Source organism: Saccopteryx leptura, chromosome 1, assembly GCF_036850995.1.
Source record: "Saccopteryx leptura isolate mSacLep1 chromosome 1, mSacLep1_pri_phased_curated, whole genome shotgun sequence".
NCBI lineage: Eukaryota > Metazoa > Chordata > Mammalia > Chiroptera > Emballonuridae > Saccopteryx > Saccopteryx leptura.
Genome location: NC_089503.1, coordinates 230,671,076 through 230,691,812, shown reverse-complemented (window position 1 = coordinate 230,691,812; position 20,737 = coordinate 230,671,076). Strand labels below are relative to the sequence as shown.

Genomic DNA, 20,737 nt, shown 5'->3' with positions numbered 1-20,737 from the left:
CAATTCAAATGAGAGCCTAGCTAATAAATAGTACACAGAGAAGGCTGATTGGCAAGTTCAGGATTAGCAGGATGAATAAAAGGCAGCGGTAGAACACTAGGAAGGTCAATGATAAACCAAACCTTTGGGCTTCTCAGTGTATTTCACCATGAGTGGCTGCCCGTTTCTAAGAAATGACTTTGAGTAAGTATTTACCTCTATTCTACCTATAGTGAGGCCCTTAGACACACTAGGTATGAACACTTTAGTTTCTGAATTTCAAGAGTATTGAGAATTGTCACCTTTATTCCTTTGTTTAATAATGTCTTAAAAAATAAGAGAATTTTAATCACATATTGTTAGTTACCATGCCTTTTCAAGATCTATTTTTTCTCATCACTTATTTAATCTGCAGATATGCTGCTAAAAAACTATCTTTAGAAGACAGTGAAGAACACATATCACAAACTGGTGTAAATAAAGCCAGCAAAGGAGGACTTATCTATGGGAATTACCTGCATGTAAGTGGCTGAGTACCTTATACTGCTTACCTTCCTTTATTGGCGCTAAATTCTACTATGTGAAATTTTTAGTGTTGTTTCTTTTTTTTCAGTTATCAGATAGTTTTATGGACCTATAATATTAATTTTTCATACAAACTTATACTTTTCAATTTTTTTAAGAACAATTTTAAGAGACTTATGAAAATTCACCTCTCCAACAGAGGTACAGTAAAAGCAGAAAACGAAGAATTTGGGCAAAGTAGAAATGATCTGATTAGTGTAGATCACTGGCAGGCATTGTACAACTTGTATAAACAAGACAAGGTCACTAAATCCCAGCCTGGATAGTCGCAAATGATTCCAGAGAAATTTCTCTTTCAAATATCTTTTTATAAAGTAGAAATGTTAAAGGCACGTGTTTTCTTGAAATCACTAATAAATAAAAGAGAGGTGATACCAATGAGGTATTGGAGATTATTCTGGGTAAGTTTTAGCCTCTTTGCCTTTCATATTGTTAAAATTCTTCAGAAAAAAATAAAAACCTTCCATTCAACTCAATGTTTATAATGAGACTCATTAATTGTTTTAAAGAAAATAGAATGGATCTTGAGAATTTGGGGATTTTTTTCAGTATTGTATCTACTTCGTATTAAGTTTTAAAGACCAAGATTTGTGATTTATATATTAATCACTTAATTTTTTTTTGGTTTTATTGAGATATAATTCATATATAACATTGTGCAAGTTTAAGGAGTAACCTGCTGATTTGTTACGTTTATGTATTTCAATATGATTATAAGTATAGCATTTAGCTATCATGCTATATCATTACTATATATATATTTGGGGGGGGGTGAGAACATTTAAGATTTACTGTTTTTATAACTTTCAAGTATATAATACAGTGTTATTAGCTATAATCACTGTGTTATACATTAGATCTCCATACTAATTTTTTAAAACTGGAAGTGTGTATAAAATCAATTTTTCTATATTTTTTTTTTGTTTAAAGTTGGAAAAAATTTTAAATGCACAGGAGCTTCAAAGTGAAATAAAAGGAAATAAAATTCATGATGAACACCTTTTCATCATAACTCACCAAGGTAAGTTGTACAAAGGTTTGGACAATAACTACTCCACAGGCCTTTCCCATCAATAATGAGAAAAGCTACAATTCATTTAATTATAAGATGGTGAAAGATTATGGAATCAGCATTGTAAGAAATGCTCAAGAATTTTTCTTCTGGGATTTGTCAGTCTCTTTTATCCTTCTTCACTAATAATTGGATCAGGTTGAACTTTTAACTTTTCCTAAGTCCAAGGAAACATTCATCATGGAACTGACAAATATTTTTCAAGCTGAGATGTTACTGTTTTTCAATTTGGAACTTTAAAAAATGACTTTCAAGAAATAAATCATTCAAATTGATTGTGACTTACCTACCCCCATATAGAATCTGGTATTGAATGTAAATTTTTGTCTACAATGTGTGTTTATCCGCTTCAGACTTAAAACCTCTGGGCAGTGTTTTTTGTTGGTGGTGGTGGTTTTTTTTTTTTAATGTTTTAGGGACACTTTTCTTTGCTTTAATTTTTTTTCTGATTTTCAAATGAACTCTATTATAAAATATCAAACTGCTCTCAAAATTGCCAGCATTAGCACAGTACAGAGAAACTCACAAATAAGGATAGATAAGAGCAGGTGGCCAGAGGAGGGACGTGACTGAGCACTGGAGATACCTGTTTACAGGAAGCTAAAACTGTCCAACAGGTTGTGCCCTACTGTTAGCACAGGTTAGACTAGTCTTTACCTTGGTGGGTGGCCTCAGTGTATTTGAGTTCAGATTCTACAATTTCTTCCAGTTAAGATTTCTTTTCTTTTTTTCGGGGGGGGGGGGGGTTAAGATTTTATTTTTGTTGCTTTTACAGGGAAAGGAAAGAGGGGTAGAGTGAGAGGTGTCAACTCATAGTTGCTTCACTTCACTTTAGTTGTTTATTGATTGCTTGTTTTATGTGCCTTGACTAGGCAAGCCCAGAGTCTTGAACTGAAGCCCTCACAGTGTTCCAGGTCGATGCATTATTCACTGCGCCACCACAGGCCAGGCAGTCAAGATTTCTTTATTTGAACTGATCATAGGGTAGCTGGATGGCACCAGACCAGTCTATTAATTTTTTAAAATGCTATTGTAGATGTACTGAGAGATGCCAGTAGCTGTATACTTTAGTGACAGCATTTAATTGGGGTTTCCTGGATGAATACTCTATATAGCTCAGCCAAGATCCAAATGTCATTAGTGACCTTCAGAGATTGGTACAGCATATTCTGCCCCTTCACATTCTTCTCAGCAATAGTTGTGGTTTTACAATGTTCTGGAAACTGTGTCAGCATTTAGATGACATTCCTTAATCTGAAACTGAAGTTCATTCTATTGGGAATATTTTTTCTTGTTACAAGGAATACCTGGAACTCCATTTTGCCATCTTCTACAAAAAGTACACTTAGTGGGATAGGGCAACAGAAGTAGGAGACATCAGTATTGTTTTTTGCAGCCACCTGCAGTAAGGTTCTGTCTTTATGACTGGACCCAAGGTATTAAGGTATTGAGAGGCAGGAAGACATCCATGCTCTGGTCTGGCAAGTACCTGTATGGATGGCCAGAAGAGTGCTCAAGATGACATCAAAGCTGTTCTTGTTAACCTGAATTACAAAGTCTTGTGTACTGCAGAGCTTTGTTGGTGAAGTTCATCTTCTCATAGATGTGCTTTTGGTGAGGAGTAAATATTCCAGGAATCTTTAAGCATTTAACCTTTACTTCAGGCAGCTCGACTGCCTTGGGAGCCACCTGTGCACCAGGTGCCATGCTTATCCCTGTGGAGAGTTCAGATAGGTCATTCAGACCACTGCTGACCACAGCAGGAGTAGATGAAGGAACAGAGGTTGCAGGCAATGATGATGGGATGAATGATTGTCCCACCAGACTATCTAGTCCTCCTCCCAAGAGATCCTTTGTGCCCCTCTGCATGGAGGATACTTGTGGCACATTGACTAGTGGACTGAAGTCAAAGTTTAAAATGTCCTCCAGAGGGTTACCTTGAAAGCTAATATCCAGAGGCTGTTCCAGATTGATGGCAGTGGTGGTGCCAACATGGGCAGTAGTTTTTAATGTAGGAATCCATGATTTTGGGAATTTAAAAAGTCCTCAAACTCTTTGCAATTTTGTGCAAAATTTAGTGAATATGTGTCTTAAAGAGGTCTGTGACACCAAAGTATTAAGATTTATTCTAAGATCATAATACTAGTCATTGTCTCATTTCTAGACATTTTTTTTGTTTGTTTGTTTTTTTACCAATTGTTTGTGTGTTTTCTCAGATGCTTGTCTGCATCACTTGATTGGCTAAAATAATCAACTCTTCTGAATAAACAAATTAAAAAAAATGGAACATAATTGGCTTAATTCTTATTGGTGGTTTATACCAAGACAAAATCAATAGGGGAGGAATCATGGCAGTTTAATACAAATTAGAAATCAGTAAACTGTTAAAAAAAAATCCCATCTCTACTATTATAAATTGTGTAAGCTTGATCAAGTTCCTGAACCATTAACTCTCTTCAATTCCCCCATTTGTAAAATGGAGAGAATAATTATATCTTCTCCATTATTGAGTTTTTGTGAAGTTGAAATGAAATAATGCGCATTAAGCACATAACCCAAGGTATAGCACATAAATATCATACAACAAATGATAGCTATCTTTATCTGATAGAGACTTTTCTTTCATCTTTCAGTTGCAAAATATAGTCAGCGAGTAATGGGACTAGCCACACAAAGTTAAACCTGAAAAATAGATATACAAACTGATCAAGAAATGTATGACTTGCTCTTTGTCTAAATATGAAAATTAAATCACAAAAGCCTCCTTAAAAATAATTCAAAATATAATTTGATTCCCCTAATAAGTACAGAAACATAACCTTTATCCATGTGATAGCACCAACTAGAATGCACTAGAGATCTCTAAGATGGTTGCTTTTCTATGCTCCTCTAAGGACTACATTGGCTATTTAATTCATTTATTCATAAAATAATCACCCAGTGTTTATCTTATGCTAACACTGTGCTAAGTACTAAGGGAAATAGATGAAAAAGACACAGGTTTATATTAAGCTTGTTCTCCCCATAATATTTTAACCCCTAGAAACCAAAAGTATGTCATATTCATTAGGTTAGAAAATACTGATGTTTCAGTTTATAGATGAAGTTGAGTCTTACTTCTGCTTCTTCACATACCTCCATCTTTCAATGGGAAGGTAGATTTAGATCATGTGCTATATCCTAAAAGACTTAAGCGCTATATTTGTTAGGAGAATCAGTGTAATAATAACAACTACAAAGCATATATATATAATTTGTGTGGCATATTAAAGCATTCAATAAAAAGGAGCTATTATAAGTCTATCACTAATATTTGGTTATAGCATAAAAATAGGAATATTTTGGTATTTCTTGATTTTTAAACTACATTTTAAATTAGTTCAATGTGTTAATCATGTTCTTCATACAATTATGGTCCAAGAGGCTCCCCAAACATTCCAACTGACAATGGTTTTCTCTTTGCAGCTTATGAACTCTGGTTCAAGCAAGTCCTCTGGGAATTAGATTCTGTCCGTGAGATCTTTCAGAATGGCCATGTGAGTTATTGTCACAATATTGGTTTCATAATCTTTTTTGGAGAATGTATAAAATAATATTAATGAGAAAAAATTTTAATGGTGAAATTATTACTTAATAGAGAACAATTTTCAGGGGATGAGAGCTTAGTCACATTATCCCAGTGCCCGTTGCTACCTGGATCTACACGGTGCATTCAAGCTTCTTTCAAATTTGTTTCATGCCCCTTGCTTTTTATTATTATTATTACTATTTATTCAGAGACAGACTTGGCATGCCCAGGGACCGCGGCAAGCACACTAGGGGGCGATGCTCTGTCCATCTGGGGCATTGCACCATTGCTCAGCAACTAAACTCTTAGCACCTAAGCCAGAGGCCATGGAGCCATCCTCAGCTCCCGCGTCAACTCACTCCAACCCAGCCATAACTGCAAGAGGGGAATAGAGAGAGAGAGAGAGAGAGAAAGAGAGAGAGAGAGAGAGAGAGAAGTGATAAGGGGAGGGTTGGAGAAGCAAATGGGCGCTTCCCCTGTGTGCCCTGACCAGAATCGAACCCAGGACACCTACACACCGGGCCGATGCTCTACTACTGAGTCAAGTAGCCAGGGCCTCAAGCCTCTTACTTAGAACCTTTCCTCCCAAATTTTACGAATAGTTGTTTTTTAAATGATGGCAGATTGCCAGAATAGCTAATAGAGAGCCTTGAATGAGTAAGTACAAGAATTATATTTCTAATGAATATTTGCTGTGGGAAGATGGGAACAATATGAGGAAAGTGAACAGGAAGAGGAGGAGGCAGAGGAGGTAGGAAAGAGTAGCAGGAGGAAGAAAATGAGAAAGGAGTCGAAGATGAGGAGGGAGACAGGAAGGAGAGGACAAGGAGTACCTGAGTGGGAGAACAGAGGTACTTAGGGTGATGGCAGCCGTCAGCACTGTGCTTTCCTGCCTCCCACCCTGCTTCCTGCTCCCACAGGCCTTCCAGACGCAGCCTTAGGTGCTCTTACCTGGAAGCATCTGCTGCAGGAGGGGCTGGGGAAAAGAGAACAGTCATACGCAGACAATACTCTTCTTATGTATTTAAATACAACTCGCTTTTATGTCAATGGCAACTTCATTCCTCAATAAAGAGCAGATTAATCCAGGTGTTGCTTAATCCTCACCCTGAAGATTTCTTGTTACCTTGACCTTTATTCCTTGAAGAAAATTTAGAGAGAAATTTGCTTTACAATTAGTGGGTGTTGTGTCCAGAATTTACTTCTGACTGGCTTCCACACAATTTTCTGTTTTTGAAGAAAGAAAAATGATTCTAATTTTGAAGACATTCCTTGCACACAATTCAGTTACCATTAGTTCAACATACACATATTTATGGCAAGTTTTAGTTCCAAATGTGTAATTTTTGAAATAACGATAAAATTAATAGGAATGTGTTATTGTTTGTAGTCTATCTTGTGTCTTCTAGAAACCAGAATTGTTTACTCAGTGTCTCACTTCTCAACCTTCAGGTCAGGGATGAAAGGAATATGCTTAAGGTTGTCACACGGATGCATCGAGTGGTGGTGATCCTTAGACTCCTGGTACAGCAGTTTTCTGTTCTGGAAACGATGACAGCCTTGGACTTCAATGACTTCAGGTGTGCACCCGTGGCTTTGTGATCACACAGTAGGGTTTACCTTCTCACTCTGGTGGCGTAAAGGAGAACATGAGTGTTGTATGACCCCATCTACTGACATATTGTCACTACCAGCATTTGGGAATCTTAATCACAAAGCATGTGAGAAGTTACTTAAAACATTTCATCATTCATTTTTACATAAAAACATAATATAATCAATTGATTTCAATTCATTGTTGTGCCCCGTTTTTACCCAAAAAGAATTTGAGCAACTTATCAAAATGGCTGATATAATGCATATAACTAACTTTTTTAAAAATTAAAAACTAATAATAAAGGAGAAACAAGAATAATACATAAAAAAGGAAGCCAGCAAAAACATCAAAATAACTTATAGTTTGAATTATAAATTTTAGCTCTACATTTCCAGGCAGCCAAAGCCATATATATGTATATATAAATAGAAAATGCTTTTTTTATACCAAATTAAAAAAAAAATTATTTATTCATTTTAGAGAGGAGAGAGAGTAGAGAGTATGAGAGAGAGAAAGAGAGAGAGAGAGAGAGAGAGAGAGAGAAAGTGGGGAGGAGCAGGAAGCATCAACTTCCGTATGTGCCTTGACCAGACAAGTGCAGGGTTCTGAACCGGTGACTTCAGCGTTCCAGGTCGACGCTTTATCCACTGCGCCACCACAGGTCAGGCTATACCAAGTTTGAATATAAATTTTTGTAAAGCATTAGGTGCATTTGATAATGTAATATGCAGTTCAATATGTTTGACAATCCAGGAAATGTAGCAGAATTCCTTTGTGGTGAATTTAAAAAATTGAAGTCTTAGTACCAATTAGATGAAGGACTTTACAAAGATGTAAGAGTTCTGGTGGTTGTGTAGGGTAGAAGTAATACTATTTTGATTGCTTATTTTATCCTAGTCATTGCCTTCATTTTACTTATAGTATCTCATTTGTGCTCATAATAATACAAGGTAGTGATATTAATGATAATATTTAAGAATGCAAGTTTTAGGAGGGATTGAATAATATTTATAAATTTTGAGACTCTTTTGGCATCATTAGAAAACATTTTTCAATGTCCACCTGCCTTTATTTTAAGAAAAAACTCTAGCGCGCATACACACACACACACACATGTGTATATGTATGTGTTAGTTTTGTGTGCATACATAAATACTCATATAACATTTTACAAACTATACAAACATTTCAACTTCAAATGATTGACAGTTATCAGAAATGATGTTTTAGTCGGTCCAACACTAGGAAGTTGTGTTTCTGTGTTCTTGGTAATATCTAGGTCTCTTAAAAAAGATAAATCATTACAGTGATTTACAATGTCAACACAGTTCTTCCTTTTTCTTCTCTTCTCTTTCCCCCTTTATTTTAAAAGAGAGTACCTATCTCCAGCATCAGGCTTCCAGAGTTTGCAATTTCGACTGTTAGAAAACAAGATAGGCGTCTTTCAGAGTTTAAGAGTCCCTTACAACAGAAGACATTATCGCGATAACTTCAAAGGAGAAGAAAATGAACTGCTACTTAAGTCCGAACAGGAAAAAACACTTTTGCAGCTAGTGGAGGTACATGCTCAAATATTGTTTCTAAGGTCTAACAATTTAATTTAGTTTCTAAATTAATTTTTAATTTAGTTTCTACTAGATAAAAATTGTAAAACTCATGTATAAGTCTGGTCACATTAACTGTAAATAACAGAAAGAATTTATAAAAATGCTTAAACTTGTAAATTCAACTAATTAAAGTATTTAAAATATTAAAAACTCTTGAGAATTTTAGAAATATTTATATGATCAATTATATGTTAATAGTTAATAACCTCCTCATCTTATTAAAACAATCCTTTTACATATCCCTACTAAGTAACATTTAATTAGCTGATCTTTAAACTAACTGTGATTATTTAATGAGCTTAATTTCTTCAAAATATTTTGTAATTGAAAAGTCCCAGAAGTTGTGTATTTTTGTCTATTAAACTATGTTACTAAGAGTATATACTCTTCACAATTTTCCTTTCATATTTTAATTACCCATGGATCCATAAAAATCTTGAGAAATTATGAATGTTTCTTTATAAATAATTTTTAAATAAAAATTGTATTTCTTGATTTCATCTACAGAGGCTTTTCCTTTGCAGATTAAACCTTTTTTTAGTGAGTTATATACTGCACACTAGTCCCCTGGGGAATGAAAATATGAATTTGGGTTAATATACATAATACTATATAACAGTTTATAAACATAGGGATAGAAGGACTGAGATTGTTAATTTCAAATAAAAAATAGGTTAAGAACCCACCGAGTTGCATGAATTAGATTTTATTTCTGATTAAAATATCTTGTGGAGTATTAAAATAATTGAGTAGTTAATGGATTTCAAAGTTGCTAATTATACCATGCTCTTCCGTTTAGAAGAGATCATATATTTTATATCTTATAAGACCTTCAGATCTAAGACATAAAGTATTTTGAGAATAAACCAAAGGCTTTATTAAAACAACATATACTTATGCTCATAGATTTATAAAACAAAATTTGGATTTCTGTAATAGTATATTTTTTATTAAATAAAGAATAAATATTAGTAATATGATTTCCTTAAAAAATTCAGAGATGAAATATAATAGATTTTTAAATGAAAAAATTGAAGGGGAAAAATATTTATACAGAAAATACTTTATTATATATTTTTCTCATAAAAATATTGTTTCAAGTTTATAAATGTTAGTTACAATGTATCTTATGTATTTAAAATTTTACAATATTCACTTAAATATAATGTTTACTTAAGGCATGGCTGGAGAGAACACCAGGTTTAGAACCACATGGATTTAACTTCTGGGAAAAGTTGAAAAAAAATATTATTAAAGGTCTGGAAGAAGAATTCACAATAATTGAGGTATTTATGAAGCCATAAATGTTTATTATAGAAAAAGTATTGGAAATTTTATTTTAATAATTCTCTACTTTTTTCTTAATCTTTTATTTTTCTTATGTTCTTTTTCTTTCAGAAATGCATCTGCTTAGAATATATTACATGATTGATTTAATCTTATTTATTTTTAATAAAAATTAAATTAAGTTAATGTAAATAAGAAGATAATATGTAGACAAGAAGATAATATGATAAATAGATTAGATTCATAGATCTACTTCATTTCTATTGAAAATTTCAGATTATGACCAGTTCTAGACAAAAGGAGACTCACAGAAGACCAATCAACCAAATATATTGAGTCATAGCATTTTCCTTTGGCTATATATTTGCTACATTCTTCCTATTGGTTCTCAATGTCAAGTTTCTCACTTAAGAAAATACTGTTAATTTCTTATTTCTTTCAAATTATAGACGACTTTTCTTACTTCTTCCATGAGTTGTTTTAATTCTTTGTCTTGAGATGCTGTACTAGTTAGTGCTTAAGGTAAAGACTTGAAGTCATACCTTGGGTTCAAGTTCCATTGCCTGCCACTTCTTAATTGTGTGACATGGAACTTCTGTAACTTCTTAATTGTGTGACATGTAACTTCTCTTTGATTCGCTTTCATCATATATAAAATAGAAAATAAAAGTGTCTATCTCATAGGATTAATATGAGCATTAAATTAGATTAATATTTATAAAGTGTTTTAGAACAGTAGTTAGTATAAGTATTTCTTTATTTCTCATCTAATCTCTACCCAGCTAAGTCTGTCTTCTTGTCCCATTATTTACAAATGACCTCCATGGACATAAATCTACATGTTTTTGTTTTTCTTTACTTTTCTTGAGCATTCAATATTAATGACTACTTTCTCTTTCTTGAACATTCCCATTCCCATTGGATTTGGTACTCAGTATTCTGTCTTCATCTAATTTTCTGGTCCCTATTTCTTTGTCTCCTTTACTGACTTATTTTTGTTTCTCAGACAAATAAATGGTGGGATTCTCCAATGCAATGGCTTATACCCTTTGTATCCTTTTCTGTACTATTTCACTAGATGAAATCATTTATAACCATTGCTTCAATATCTACTTATATACCAGTAATTCTCATATATTTACCTCTCTAGTGTAGATATCTCCTTAAATTTCTTTTTTTTAATTAAATGAGAGGGAGAGAGACAGACAGACAAACTCTCGAATGCATCCTGACGGGATCCACCTGGCAAACCCTCTATTCAGTGATGCTTTGCCCATCTGGGGTTATTGCTCTGTTGCTCAGCAACCAAGCTATTTTACCACCCAGGTGATGCTAAGAGGATGGCCATGTGATGCTCATGGTCAGGTGATGTTCATGGCCAGAGGATGGCCATGGAGCCATCCTCAGTGCCCAGGGTCAACTTGCTCAAAGTTGAGCCATGGCTGAAGGAGGGGGTGGGAAGAGAGAAGGGTAAAATGGAGAAGCAGATGGTTGCTTCTCCTGTGTGCCCTGACTGAAAATTGAACCCGGGACTTCTGTATACCAGACCGATGATCTACAGCTAAGCCAACCAGCTAGGGCCTTAAATTTCAAATCATATATTTATCACTTTATTTTATATTTTCTCCACTCTTGTATCAACTTGGTCTTCTCCAAGTTTTTCTCCTACAAATTATCTAGTTTATCAAGTCAGACATGTCCAGTGGCGCCTTTGGACAACCACTTCCTCAACCACTTCTTCAAGCTATCACCAAATGGTATAGACTTTTTCTTCTAAATAGGTCTCAGGTATCTTTCTTTATCACCATCATCAAGTGCAGACTGCCATTGTTTTTCACCTGGACTGAAGTCATATTCTCGTACCTATTTTATAAGGCTCCTCAATATGGCTCCATTCCAATTTATTCTCCATGATGCAGTTTGAGCAATCTTTAAAAAGTACAAACCTGGTCATGTTTTGCTTTTGCATAAAACTCCGATGTCTTCCCACTGCTTTCAGCATAACAATAAAAATCCATAACATAATCTTCAAGGCATTTATGATCTCATGTGGGCCAACCATATTAAATTTCCTTTAAGCTAAATTTAGTTCTTCAAATTTACCACCACAGTTTTTTTATACATTATTCTGTTGGGTTTGGCATATTCTTCCCCGGGTAATTCCTTTAATTCTTCAAGCCTTGGCTCAAAGAATACTTCTTTAGGAAGGAATTTCCTGACCTCCTTACTACTATAAGCTATCATGGCACTGTACTGCCCCTGTATACCACTGTATGATATGGACACTCCTGTGTGTTCATGGTTGCAATTTAATACGCAGGTGATTATTTGTTGTATGTTTTATTCCTATAAGATAATATATTACATTAGATCGGAGACTCCATTTTTGCTCAAAATTTTATCTATCACCTGAACATCACATTTGCAAAAAAACCACACAAATATTTAATTGGCAGTAATATGCATACAAGTTTTTACCAACCAGTTTTGTTTTTCTGAGAATTGAAGATAATTAGGTTAACTAATTTTTGCTCTAACTTAATTAATTGAGTTGCAAGTAGTGCATGTGCTGTAGGCAAAAAATAATTTTCTTAAATCAACAGATATGAAATGAATAAAAATAATGCATAAGGGTAAAATATATCTAAGAAATTATATTTACAGATTTTAATACTGAAGTTAGAATTTCAGTAGTGCTATTTGTTTTTCTGACTAGGAATTCTTAACTTTTCCTAAGTGGAATTACATTACTTACTATTTTAAATCATTTTTGTCAAAAATCATATCATTTGACCACTTGTCCTCAGTTACGCCCACCCGAATTCCTGTCTCATGATATCTTTGAAGAAAATATATGAGATTAACATATCACTTAAACTGCAATAAAAAGATAGAACTAGTAACTGAGGAAGATTCCTTTTCTCATAAGCCACAGTTTTCAAGTTTGATATTAGATGAAATGGTTAATATTCTAAGAACAATCTTCACACCCCTGGATAGTCTACCTCTCACAAGCAATGTTTTCTAAAATAAGAATCTCTTCTCTCTCATGGGAATATTAATGCAGTATTTTTCCCAAAGGCTAAAAAAGAGTCAGAGGAAAAAGAGGAACAAATGGCCGAATTTCAGAAACAAAAGGAGGTGTTACTTTCCTTATTTGATGAAAAACGTCATGAACATCTCCTTAGTAAAGGTAAGTATTCCTAAGGATTGTTTCCCAGCACTGTATTGCTGTGACATCAAAAGATCAAACCCCATTTGGGGGAAATAAAATGAAAACTGGTATTCCATTAATAGAAATAAGAATTGTTTAATGGTATCTAGGATAATATTAGCTTAACAGGTTTAAATGCCCTATTTATCTCAAAGACATTGGTAGAAACTTTCATAATGTGTCAAATATGAAGGATAACAAGATACACTGATAATGGTTTCTCAAGTAGTTCATAGCCTACTAGAAACAGAAATGAAGATAATCATGTAATTGTAAATATGACAGTAGCAGAAAGAAGGGGAAGAAATAATTCCATTGTAAGGGTGAGCATGGTCTGGCCAGGGAAAGTACACACTTAGATTTCTGGCATAATCAATATTGAGTTATTTTTTGAAACAAATTGACCAGTATAATCAATACTTTTATTATTGAACTCTTTTTTTAATCTGTCTGAAACTCATGTACATTTTTTTTTAATTTGGAACTTTAAATCTTTTGGAAATAGAAGTAAAAATTAATTTTTATAATAGAAATACTAAGCATAATAGTCTTGGTTTTCTATAAAACCTCAGTATAGAATAGCAAAATCTTGCTTTCTTGTACATATAACAACACATATGAAATTTTATATAATGATTGTATTCCTTGAAGCCAAGTTATTTTTAAATAACTTAAGGAATTTTAAGTGAATTAGTAAAAACTTTCAAATGAAACTTGGAATGAGTCTTTACTTTTTAAAAAGCCATCATACTATTTTACTTGAAAAATGTATTCTATTATGAAATTTAAATATTTTCAATATCAGGTTTTGAGAATTTATAGAATATATATATATATATTTGTTTGCCTTTTAAAATCTAATATTGAAACAATGTTTCATACAGTTTTCCAATTTCAAGCTAAGGGATAAAAATCTTAAACTGAAACCTACTTTGTTTTTTAAACATATAACATTCAATTATTTAAGGTGATCGTGCCAAATTATTATGACCCTCTTAAATGACCTATTGACTTGAAACTTGCTATGTATCTTGCAGGTGAAAGACGACTATCATACAGAGCACTTCAGGGGGCCCTGATGATACAATTTTACAGGTAAAAGCAAATTAGAAGTGCTAAAGCAGAAGTTAAAATTGAGGATTGGATGCTTAGAAATTCCAGTCATAGTTCTAATAAGTTATATAGTTTTGGGGGAAAGCTTCAAAAATAATTAATTGTGAGGTTTCATGAAGTTTTTTTTAAATAGTATGAATATAACTTTATCTCTGTAGTTGGTCTAAAAACGAACACCCACAGAAATTAATCAAATATCCTTTTTATTAAATTCTACTATTATATGATAATAAGTATCCAAAAGGTCACAGTGATAACTACCTCAGAAATTCAGTCAGGAAATGTGTTCTGACATAAAACAATGTTGTTCTGTTTTTTAAAGAAAAAAAGAGAATAAAGTAAAAACACTTTATGAACTGTTCTATTTACTCAGCAATTTCAAGTAAAATCATCTTCACTGTTTAATGCATTTGAGGTGTCATTTAAATATCCACATACTCCTTCTTCATTTGTATGAAGGTCTCATCTTCATGATTCATGAATTAAATGAGTCAGAACAATGCAAAAATATGTATGTTTACCGGATGTCTTACTTTTATTTATTTAATTTGTAATCTCAAATCTTTCCTCATAATATCAACATAAACAAAATCTTTTGACTCTTTTCCTAAACTTTTACTAAATGTATGCCACTCTAGCTTATATATCCTATGCAGAAAATGTACTAAACGAGTTGAAGGATTAGATGAAGAAAGAGAATACACACACACACACACACACACACACACACACACACACACAAACTCTATATAATATATATTTTAGAGAAAATAAAAAAAGTCTTTGTTTTCATATCTTTAGAAAAAAATTTGACAATATTAGCTGGGAAATCTGAGAATCTGAGATAGTATGTACATCTGCCTTTTAATGAGAATTGATATTAGGTATGACTATGGCTGTTACTTCATATACATTATATAAAATATTCTAGACTCTTCAAACACATGCTGTAAGGTGAAAGGTAGTATTGCTATATTTGAGATGAAGAAACTACGCCTAATTGGGTAATCCAGAGATGCCACAGTTCCTGTGAGCAAAGTTGACATCTGTTTCCAGGGCCAACAGATTCTAAGTCATGCTCTTCCTAACACACTGGATTTACTTGAATAGAGTCCTTCTTATTTCTCTTTAGGGAAGAACCTAGATTTCAGGTCCCTTTTCAGTTGCTGACTTCTCTTATGGACATGGACACACTCATGACCAAATGGAGATGTAAGTAGTCCCCCTCACCCCTACTCCCCAAATTCTCCCTTGATCCTGTTCCTTTATCCTTTTTCTCCTTGTGTCTGCCCTCCTTCTTGCTCTCTTTTTCCATCTTTTGTGTGTGAGTTGCTTTAAAAAAAATCAGCTTGACAATTATTCTACCCTAGGGTCTACTTATCCAGTACACACAACAGACATAATGCCTGGAGCCACAATAATTTTGGAGGCCCATGAAAATATTTTATTTGAAAAAAAATAAACTTAGGTCCAAGGAAATATTTTAACATATAATAGGAATTAATTCATCTTTATGCCAATACAATTTGCTGCCCTCTCTCCAGGCTCGCCCACTACCCCTAAGTGAAATAAAACTTCCCACACCTCGCCTGACCAGGAGGTGGCACAGTGGATAGAGCATCGAACTGGGATGCGGAAGACCCAGGTTTGAGACCCTGAGGGCACCAGCTTGAGTGCGGGCTCATCTGGTTTGAGCAAAGCTCACCAGCTTGGACCCAAGGTCGCTGGCTTGAGCAAGGTGTTACTCGGTCTGCTGAAGGCCCACAGTCAAGGCACATATGAGAAAGCAATCAATGAACAACTAAGGTGTCGCAACGAAAAACTAATGATTGATGCTTCTCATCTCTCTTTGTTCCTGTCTGTCTGTCCCTATCTATCCCTCTCTCTGACTCTCTCCCTGTCTCTGTAAAAAAAACAAAAAAAACTTCCCACACACCACACACACACATATACATATATTTAATATTTTTAATGGAAGAAGAGACCTATAAAAGCACAATGACCATAGTCCATGAAGGTTGTACTGTGGTCCTGCTTTTCTCTATTGTGTTCACATACTAAATGTAAACATGGATGGAGTTGAAAGCATGTAACCTGAACCAAGTGGGGTGCCAGGCAACCCGCTGGTCTCATGTGGCTGTCACAGGAGAAGCTTCCATATGGCTAAGTGATAAGGGGTGAGCCTTTTTCTCAGAATCAATAATCATTACCGACCCCTTGCTTTTAGAACACGGGGGAACTAATTGCAGATTAGTTCCATGGAATTAATTTGTGTGTTTGCCTAGATAACCACGTGTGTCTGGTGCACAGAATGCTGGGCAGCAAGGCTGGCACTGGTGGGTCTTCGGGCTATCAGTACCTGCGTTCCACAGTAAGGTGAGACGGGGGAAACTCACCTTTTCATCTTGGTTAAAGTCACCAAATTATTGTTTCTTCATATATTTGTGGTATTATCTAGTAAAAGTCATCTATAATTGCTCCTGTCTGCTGGTAACACACTTGTAGTTAAGGTATTCCCATTAGAATCTTTGGAGGTTATTATAAAAATCCTTAGGTGTGGAAATTCACTATTTTCATCTTGTGATGAAAAGGGGCGTGGTACCAATGCTTGCAAAACTGAGGACATGAAAGAGTTACTTCAGGGAGAAATTTTTCAACTCCTTCTGGCTCTACTTTGGACTAGATTAAAATAGTTATCCTTAAGTCCACTAATGCACTCTTGTCGAGATGAATGATACAACTAAAAAAATAGTTTCTTATTTTCCGATAGGACTCTATTTTATGGTATAAAAACTACTTCTATCCATTTCAAGCAGTGCATTTTTCATAACTTTACAAGAAAAAGGTCAACATTTATTGAGCACTAAAAATGTGGTGGAGATATTTCTAGAACATTTGAGTTCTTAATTTATTTGAAAGTCACAGCATTATAGATAGAGGGATATGTGTATAGATACATCTGAAAACTGAGAAACTCACAAGGCCCCTTGAGAAAGGAGTTATCAGCCCAAGAGTATGTTAGACAGTCACCTTTAGTTTCCAAAACTCTTTATGATACATTGTTTTCATTCCTAATGGTACCACCAGATTGGCTAAGTTATAAAATACACAGGTTCAGTTTTTCATTTTTATATTTTCACTTTCCCAGAGAAGATTGAATGATTTAGAAAATTCACTGGCATGAATTTTCACAATCATATCTTTTCTCTTTTCCAGGGAATACATTCTGTGAATATGTAACGTTAAATAATATTTAAAAATGAACAGAACACATCAGTGGTGGGAACAATTAACACAATAATTAACGGGATCTCTAGTGTATCATTATATCATCAAATCTTCACAAAGACTTGGCCAGAGGAAGGGATTGTGGTTTTTATTTTGCAGAGTTAGAAACCAAGACATTGAGGTTTAGACAACTCATCCAAAGTCATATGAGTTGCAAGATATAGAACAAGATTTGAATCCAAAATTGATTTTGAAGGCAAATGCTCTCCTTCTATAAAACTGCAACAATTAACGTAGCTGACCAACAAATACTAAAGCAATTTGGGGGCGGGGGTCAAAAGCACTTTGACAGATATTAATTATGAATCCAAGATGGCATTTCAATTTATTAATCCATTTGTGCCAGTTACTTGGAAGCTATTGAATACTTTACAGATGGGAAATATTTTCTAGTAAACAGTCAAAAACTCTGAATGCTTTAAATTTATTATTTTTATATAATGTCCTTTAAAAGTTAGAAATAGAGCAATAGTGAGACTCTAGGTTTTAATCTGAACCAGCTTTGTTAGAATCAATGAAACACACAATACAGTTATATGAGCATGAACTTTGAATATAGAATAAAAATGGGACAACCTTAATACCAATATTATTTAATATAATATATATGATATACATAACATGTAATATATAGTATAATATTGAACACTATTTATGGTAAAATATTATCTGAGAAATTCATTTCTTGATGGAAAATTTTAAATATTTCATTTTGACAAATTTAAAACATTTGTATGTTTTTCCAGTGACAGGTACAAAGTATTCGTAGATTTATTTAACCTTTCAACATATCTGGTTCCCCGACACTGGATACCGAAGATGAACCCAATTATTCACAAGTTCCTTTACACGGCTGAATACTGTGACAGCTCTTACTTCAGCAGTGAAGAATCAGATTAACATTATCTGCAAAAATCTATGAAGAGCATTGATTTCTGTGTTTTTTCTATGAATTTTCATAAATACACAGTCCATATGTAATATATGTAAATATATAGTTAAGCACTATGCTGTTCTGATTCATCCAGAAAATAATTCTACCTCATTTATTGTAATAATATAGACTAAGCATTTTTGTGATGACATAAGACACTGAGGTAAGAAATTAAAGTTACATTTTATCATTGTACATATTTTTGTATTAAAAAGTTAATGTCCTCTGATACTTACCTTAATGTAATCATTTGACCCAACCATTATCTCATTGTTTCATATTTAATAAGCTTGTAAACTTCAGCGATTTCAACTAGTTTGTGCAATAAAATGTGTCACTCTGTACAAACTAATGCAATAAAAACTTTTTAAGTAATAAAAATTATTCTTTCTGTAATATATTGCTTTGAAAACATTGCTTGTATGTGTTAGAACTCTTGGTGATCAATGACAGAAATCTATGTGAAGCTTGCTTGCCCAAAGGTTATTTACTGGACAATTACATCACTAGCTTAAAGAACTGAGAGGAGGCTGGGGACTCTAAGGTCACAGGGATGGAGCCAGTTCCTACAGTACTATATTCCTGGGACACTTTGAGGATCCTCAGTGTCACATCGTCTCTGTAGGTGTTAGCTTTATTCTTCCCTGAGGTAGACCCACTCCTCCTCCCTCAGTCTGGGCTCAATGTTAGCACCTCTGGACTCCCAGAAGGGCAAAGGCACTCTTCTTTGCTCTAATGCTTGTGGTCTGGGGGGTTCAGTCTACTTTACAGCACAGTAGGATTGAAGGAGAATGAGAGTTCCCCTGGGTGAAGATTGTTCTCCAGAAGAAAAGGGAGGTCAACATACTAAACAATGACCCAGTTCATTTCTAATAACTAGTAGACTAAGAGTTTATATCAGACATGAGTTTTAGTCTTTTTCCAGTTTGCCTTAGATATTGGCAATACTTAGTTAAATTTTTGCCATGAGGTGAGTACAGAGTATTATCAAAGGAATCTAAAATGCACATTGACTTTGACCTAGAGCAGGGGTCCCCAAACTTTTTACCCAGAAGGGCCAGTTCACTGTCCCTCAGACCGTTGGAGGGCCAGACTATAAAAAAACTATGAACAAATTCCTATGCACACTGCACATATCTTATTTTAAAGTAAAAAAACAAAACAGGAACAAATACAATATTTAAAATAAAGAACAAGTAAATTTAAACCAACAAACTGACCAGTATTTCAATGGGAACTATGAGCCTGCTTTAGATGGTCAATGTCCGGTTCCCTATTTGTCACTGCTAGCAGTAACAAGTGATATGACACGTTTCCGGAGCCTTGACACATGCATCCCGTGTCACTGGAAGTAGTACTGTACGTGAGCGATGCTGCGCTTTGCATCCTCTCACTGACCACCAATGAAAGAGGTGCCCCTTCCAGAAGTGCAGCGGGGGCCAGATATATGGCCTCGGGATCACATGCGGCCCGCGGGCCGTAGTTTGGGGACCCCTGACCTAGATGATTATATATAGAAGTAGCAAGTTCTCTTTGGAATTGAACTATTCTTTAGTCTCAATTACATTTTTCTTTTTATAAAGATCATATATTGTCTAGTTTGTCTCTAAATTACATATAATTGCCTACATGGCTTGTGTGTGTGCATGTGTATGTGTATGTATACACATGCGCAAGCACATTGGAACATGTACACAGTACCTGATGGTGGTTAAGCTGGAAAAATAGAGACAGTAGCATAATGACTAAATCAGCGAATTCTGGCTCTGCTATTTATTAACTAACTACTTTGGTATAAACACCAGGTTAAACCCGTTTCCTGTCTATTTATAATAGGGATAAAAATACTTAAAATCTTTACTTTTCTCATAAAGAATTATAAAATGTTAATAGATGTTCTGTCACCAATACGCCTTGAAATCTTGTAATAAATGCTATTTGTTGAGATTTATTCCTTTAACAGACTAAACTAATTTGATTTAATTATTTTTTATCTATTTCTTGGTGTTACAAAGCTATATAGTTGTATGGGGTTTTTTTTTTCAAAGGAAAGGTGAGTAATTCTTAATGTAGATGTCAAAACAATTTGCAATGCCAGTTTCTACCATTGCCTGCACTCAAACTTGATTCAAGTGCTGACAATCACTTTAAATACTAACTCTTAAATGGGTCACAAAGTCACTAGAAGGTTGCCTAATATATTATTCACTTTGAGATTTTGTGAAATCACACGCAGGAGCATCTTGATGGTTTTCATTATGAAGCCTAATTATTATGTGAAGATTCCAATGCTTTGGAGCCTCGTTAGTGAACTTTGTGTAGGTGGTGATGGCAGCAGCACAACACGTGCCTATGCGGAATGGCAGAGACTGAGCTGAGAAGGTAGAAAGGGGCTTCTTCGTTAGAGTTCATTTAAGAGTTGGCACGTTATCTTTTAGGCATCAGGGAGCCCCTCCTTTAAAACAGGGGAATAATATGATAACATTGTCTTTA

At 34.3% G+C, this 20,737-nt stretch overlaps 1 protein-coding gene across 1 annotated transcript; it reads left to right on the top strand.

Annotated features, from left to right (window-relative positions):
* The first annotated feature begins 39 nt into the window (after nucleotides 1–39).
* TDO2 (tryptophan 2,3-dioxygenase) lies at nucleotides 40–18,640 on the top strand. The gene is made up of 12 exons (XM_066387606.1): nucleotides 40–183; nucleotides 395–500; nucleotides 1,495–1,585; nucleotides 5,102–5,172; nucleotides 6,657–6,784; nucleotides 8,174–8,360; nucleotides 9,587–9,694; nucleotides 12,777–12,888; nucleotides 13,947–14,004; nucleotides 15,155–15,234; nucleotides 16,308–16,398; nucleotides 18,057–18,640. The coding sequence occupies exons 1-12, from the start codon at nucleotides 149–151 to the stop codon at nucleotides 18,208–18,210; spliced, it is 1,221 nt and encodes a 406-aa protein (XP_066243703.1). The 5' UTR covers nucleotides 40–148; the 3' UTR covers nucleotides 18,211–18,640.
* The last annotated feature ends 2,097 nt before the right edge of the window (nucleotides 18,641–20,737 follow it).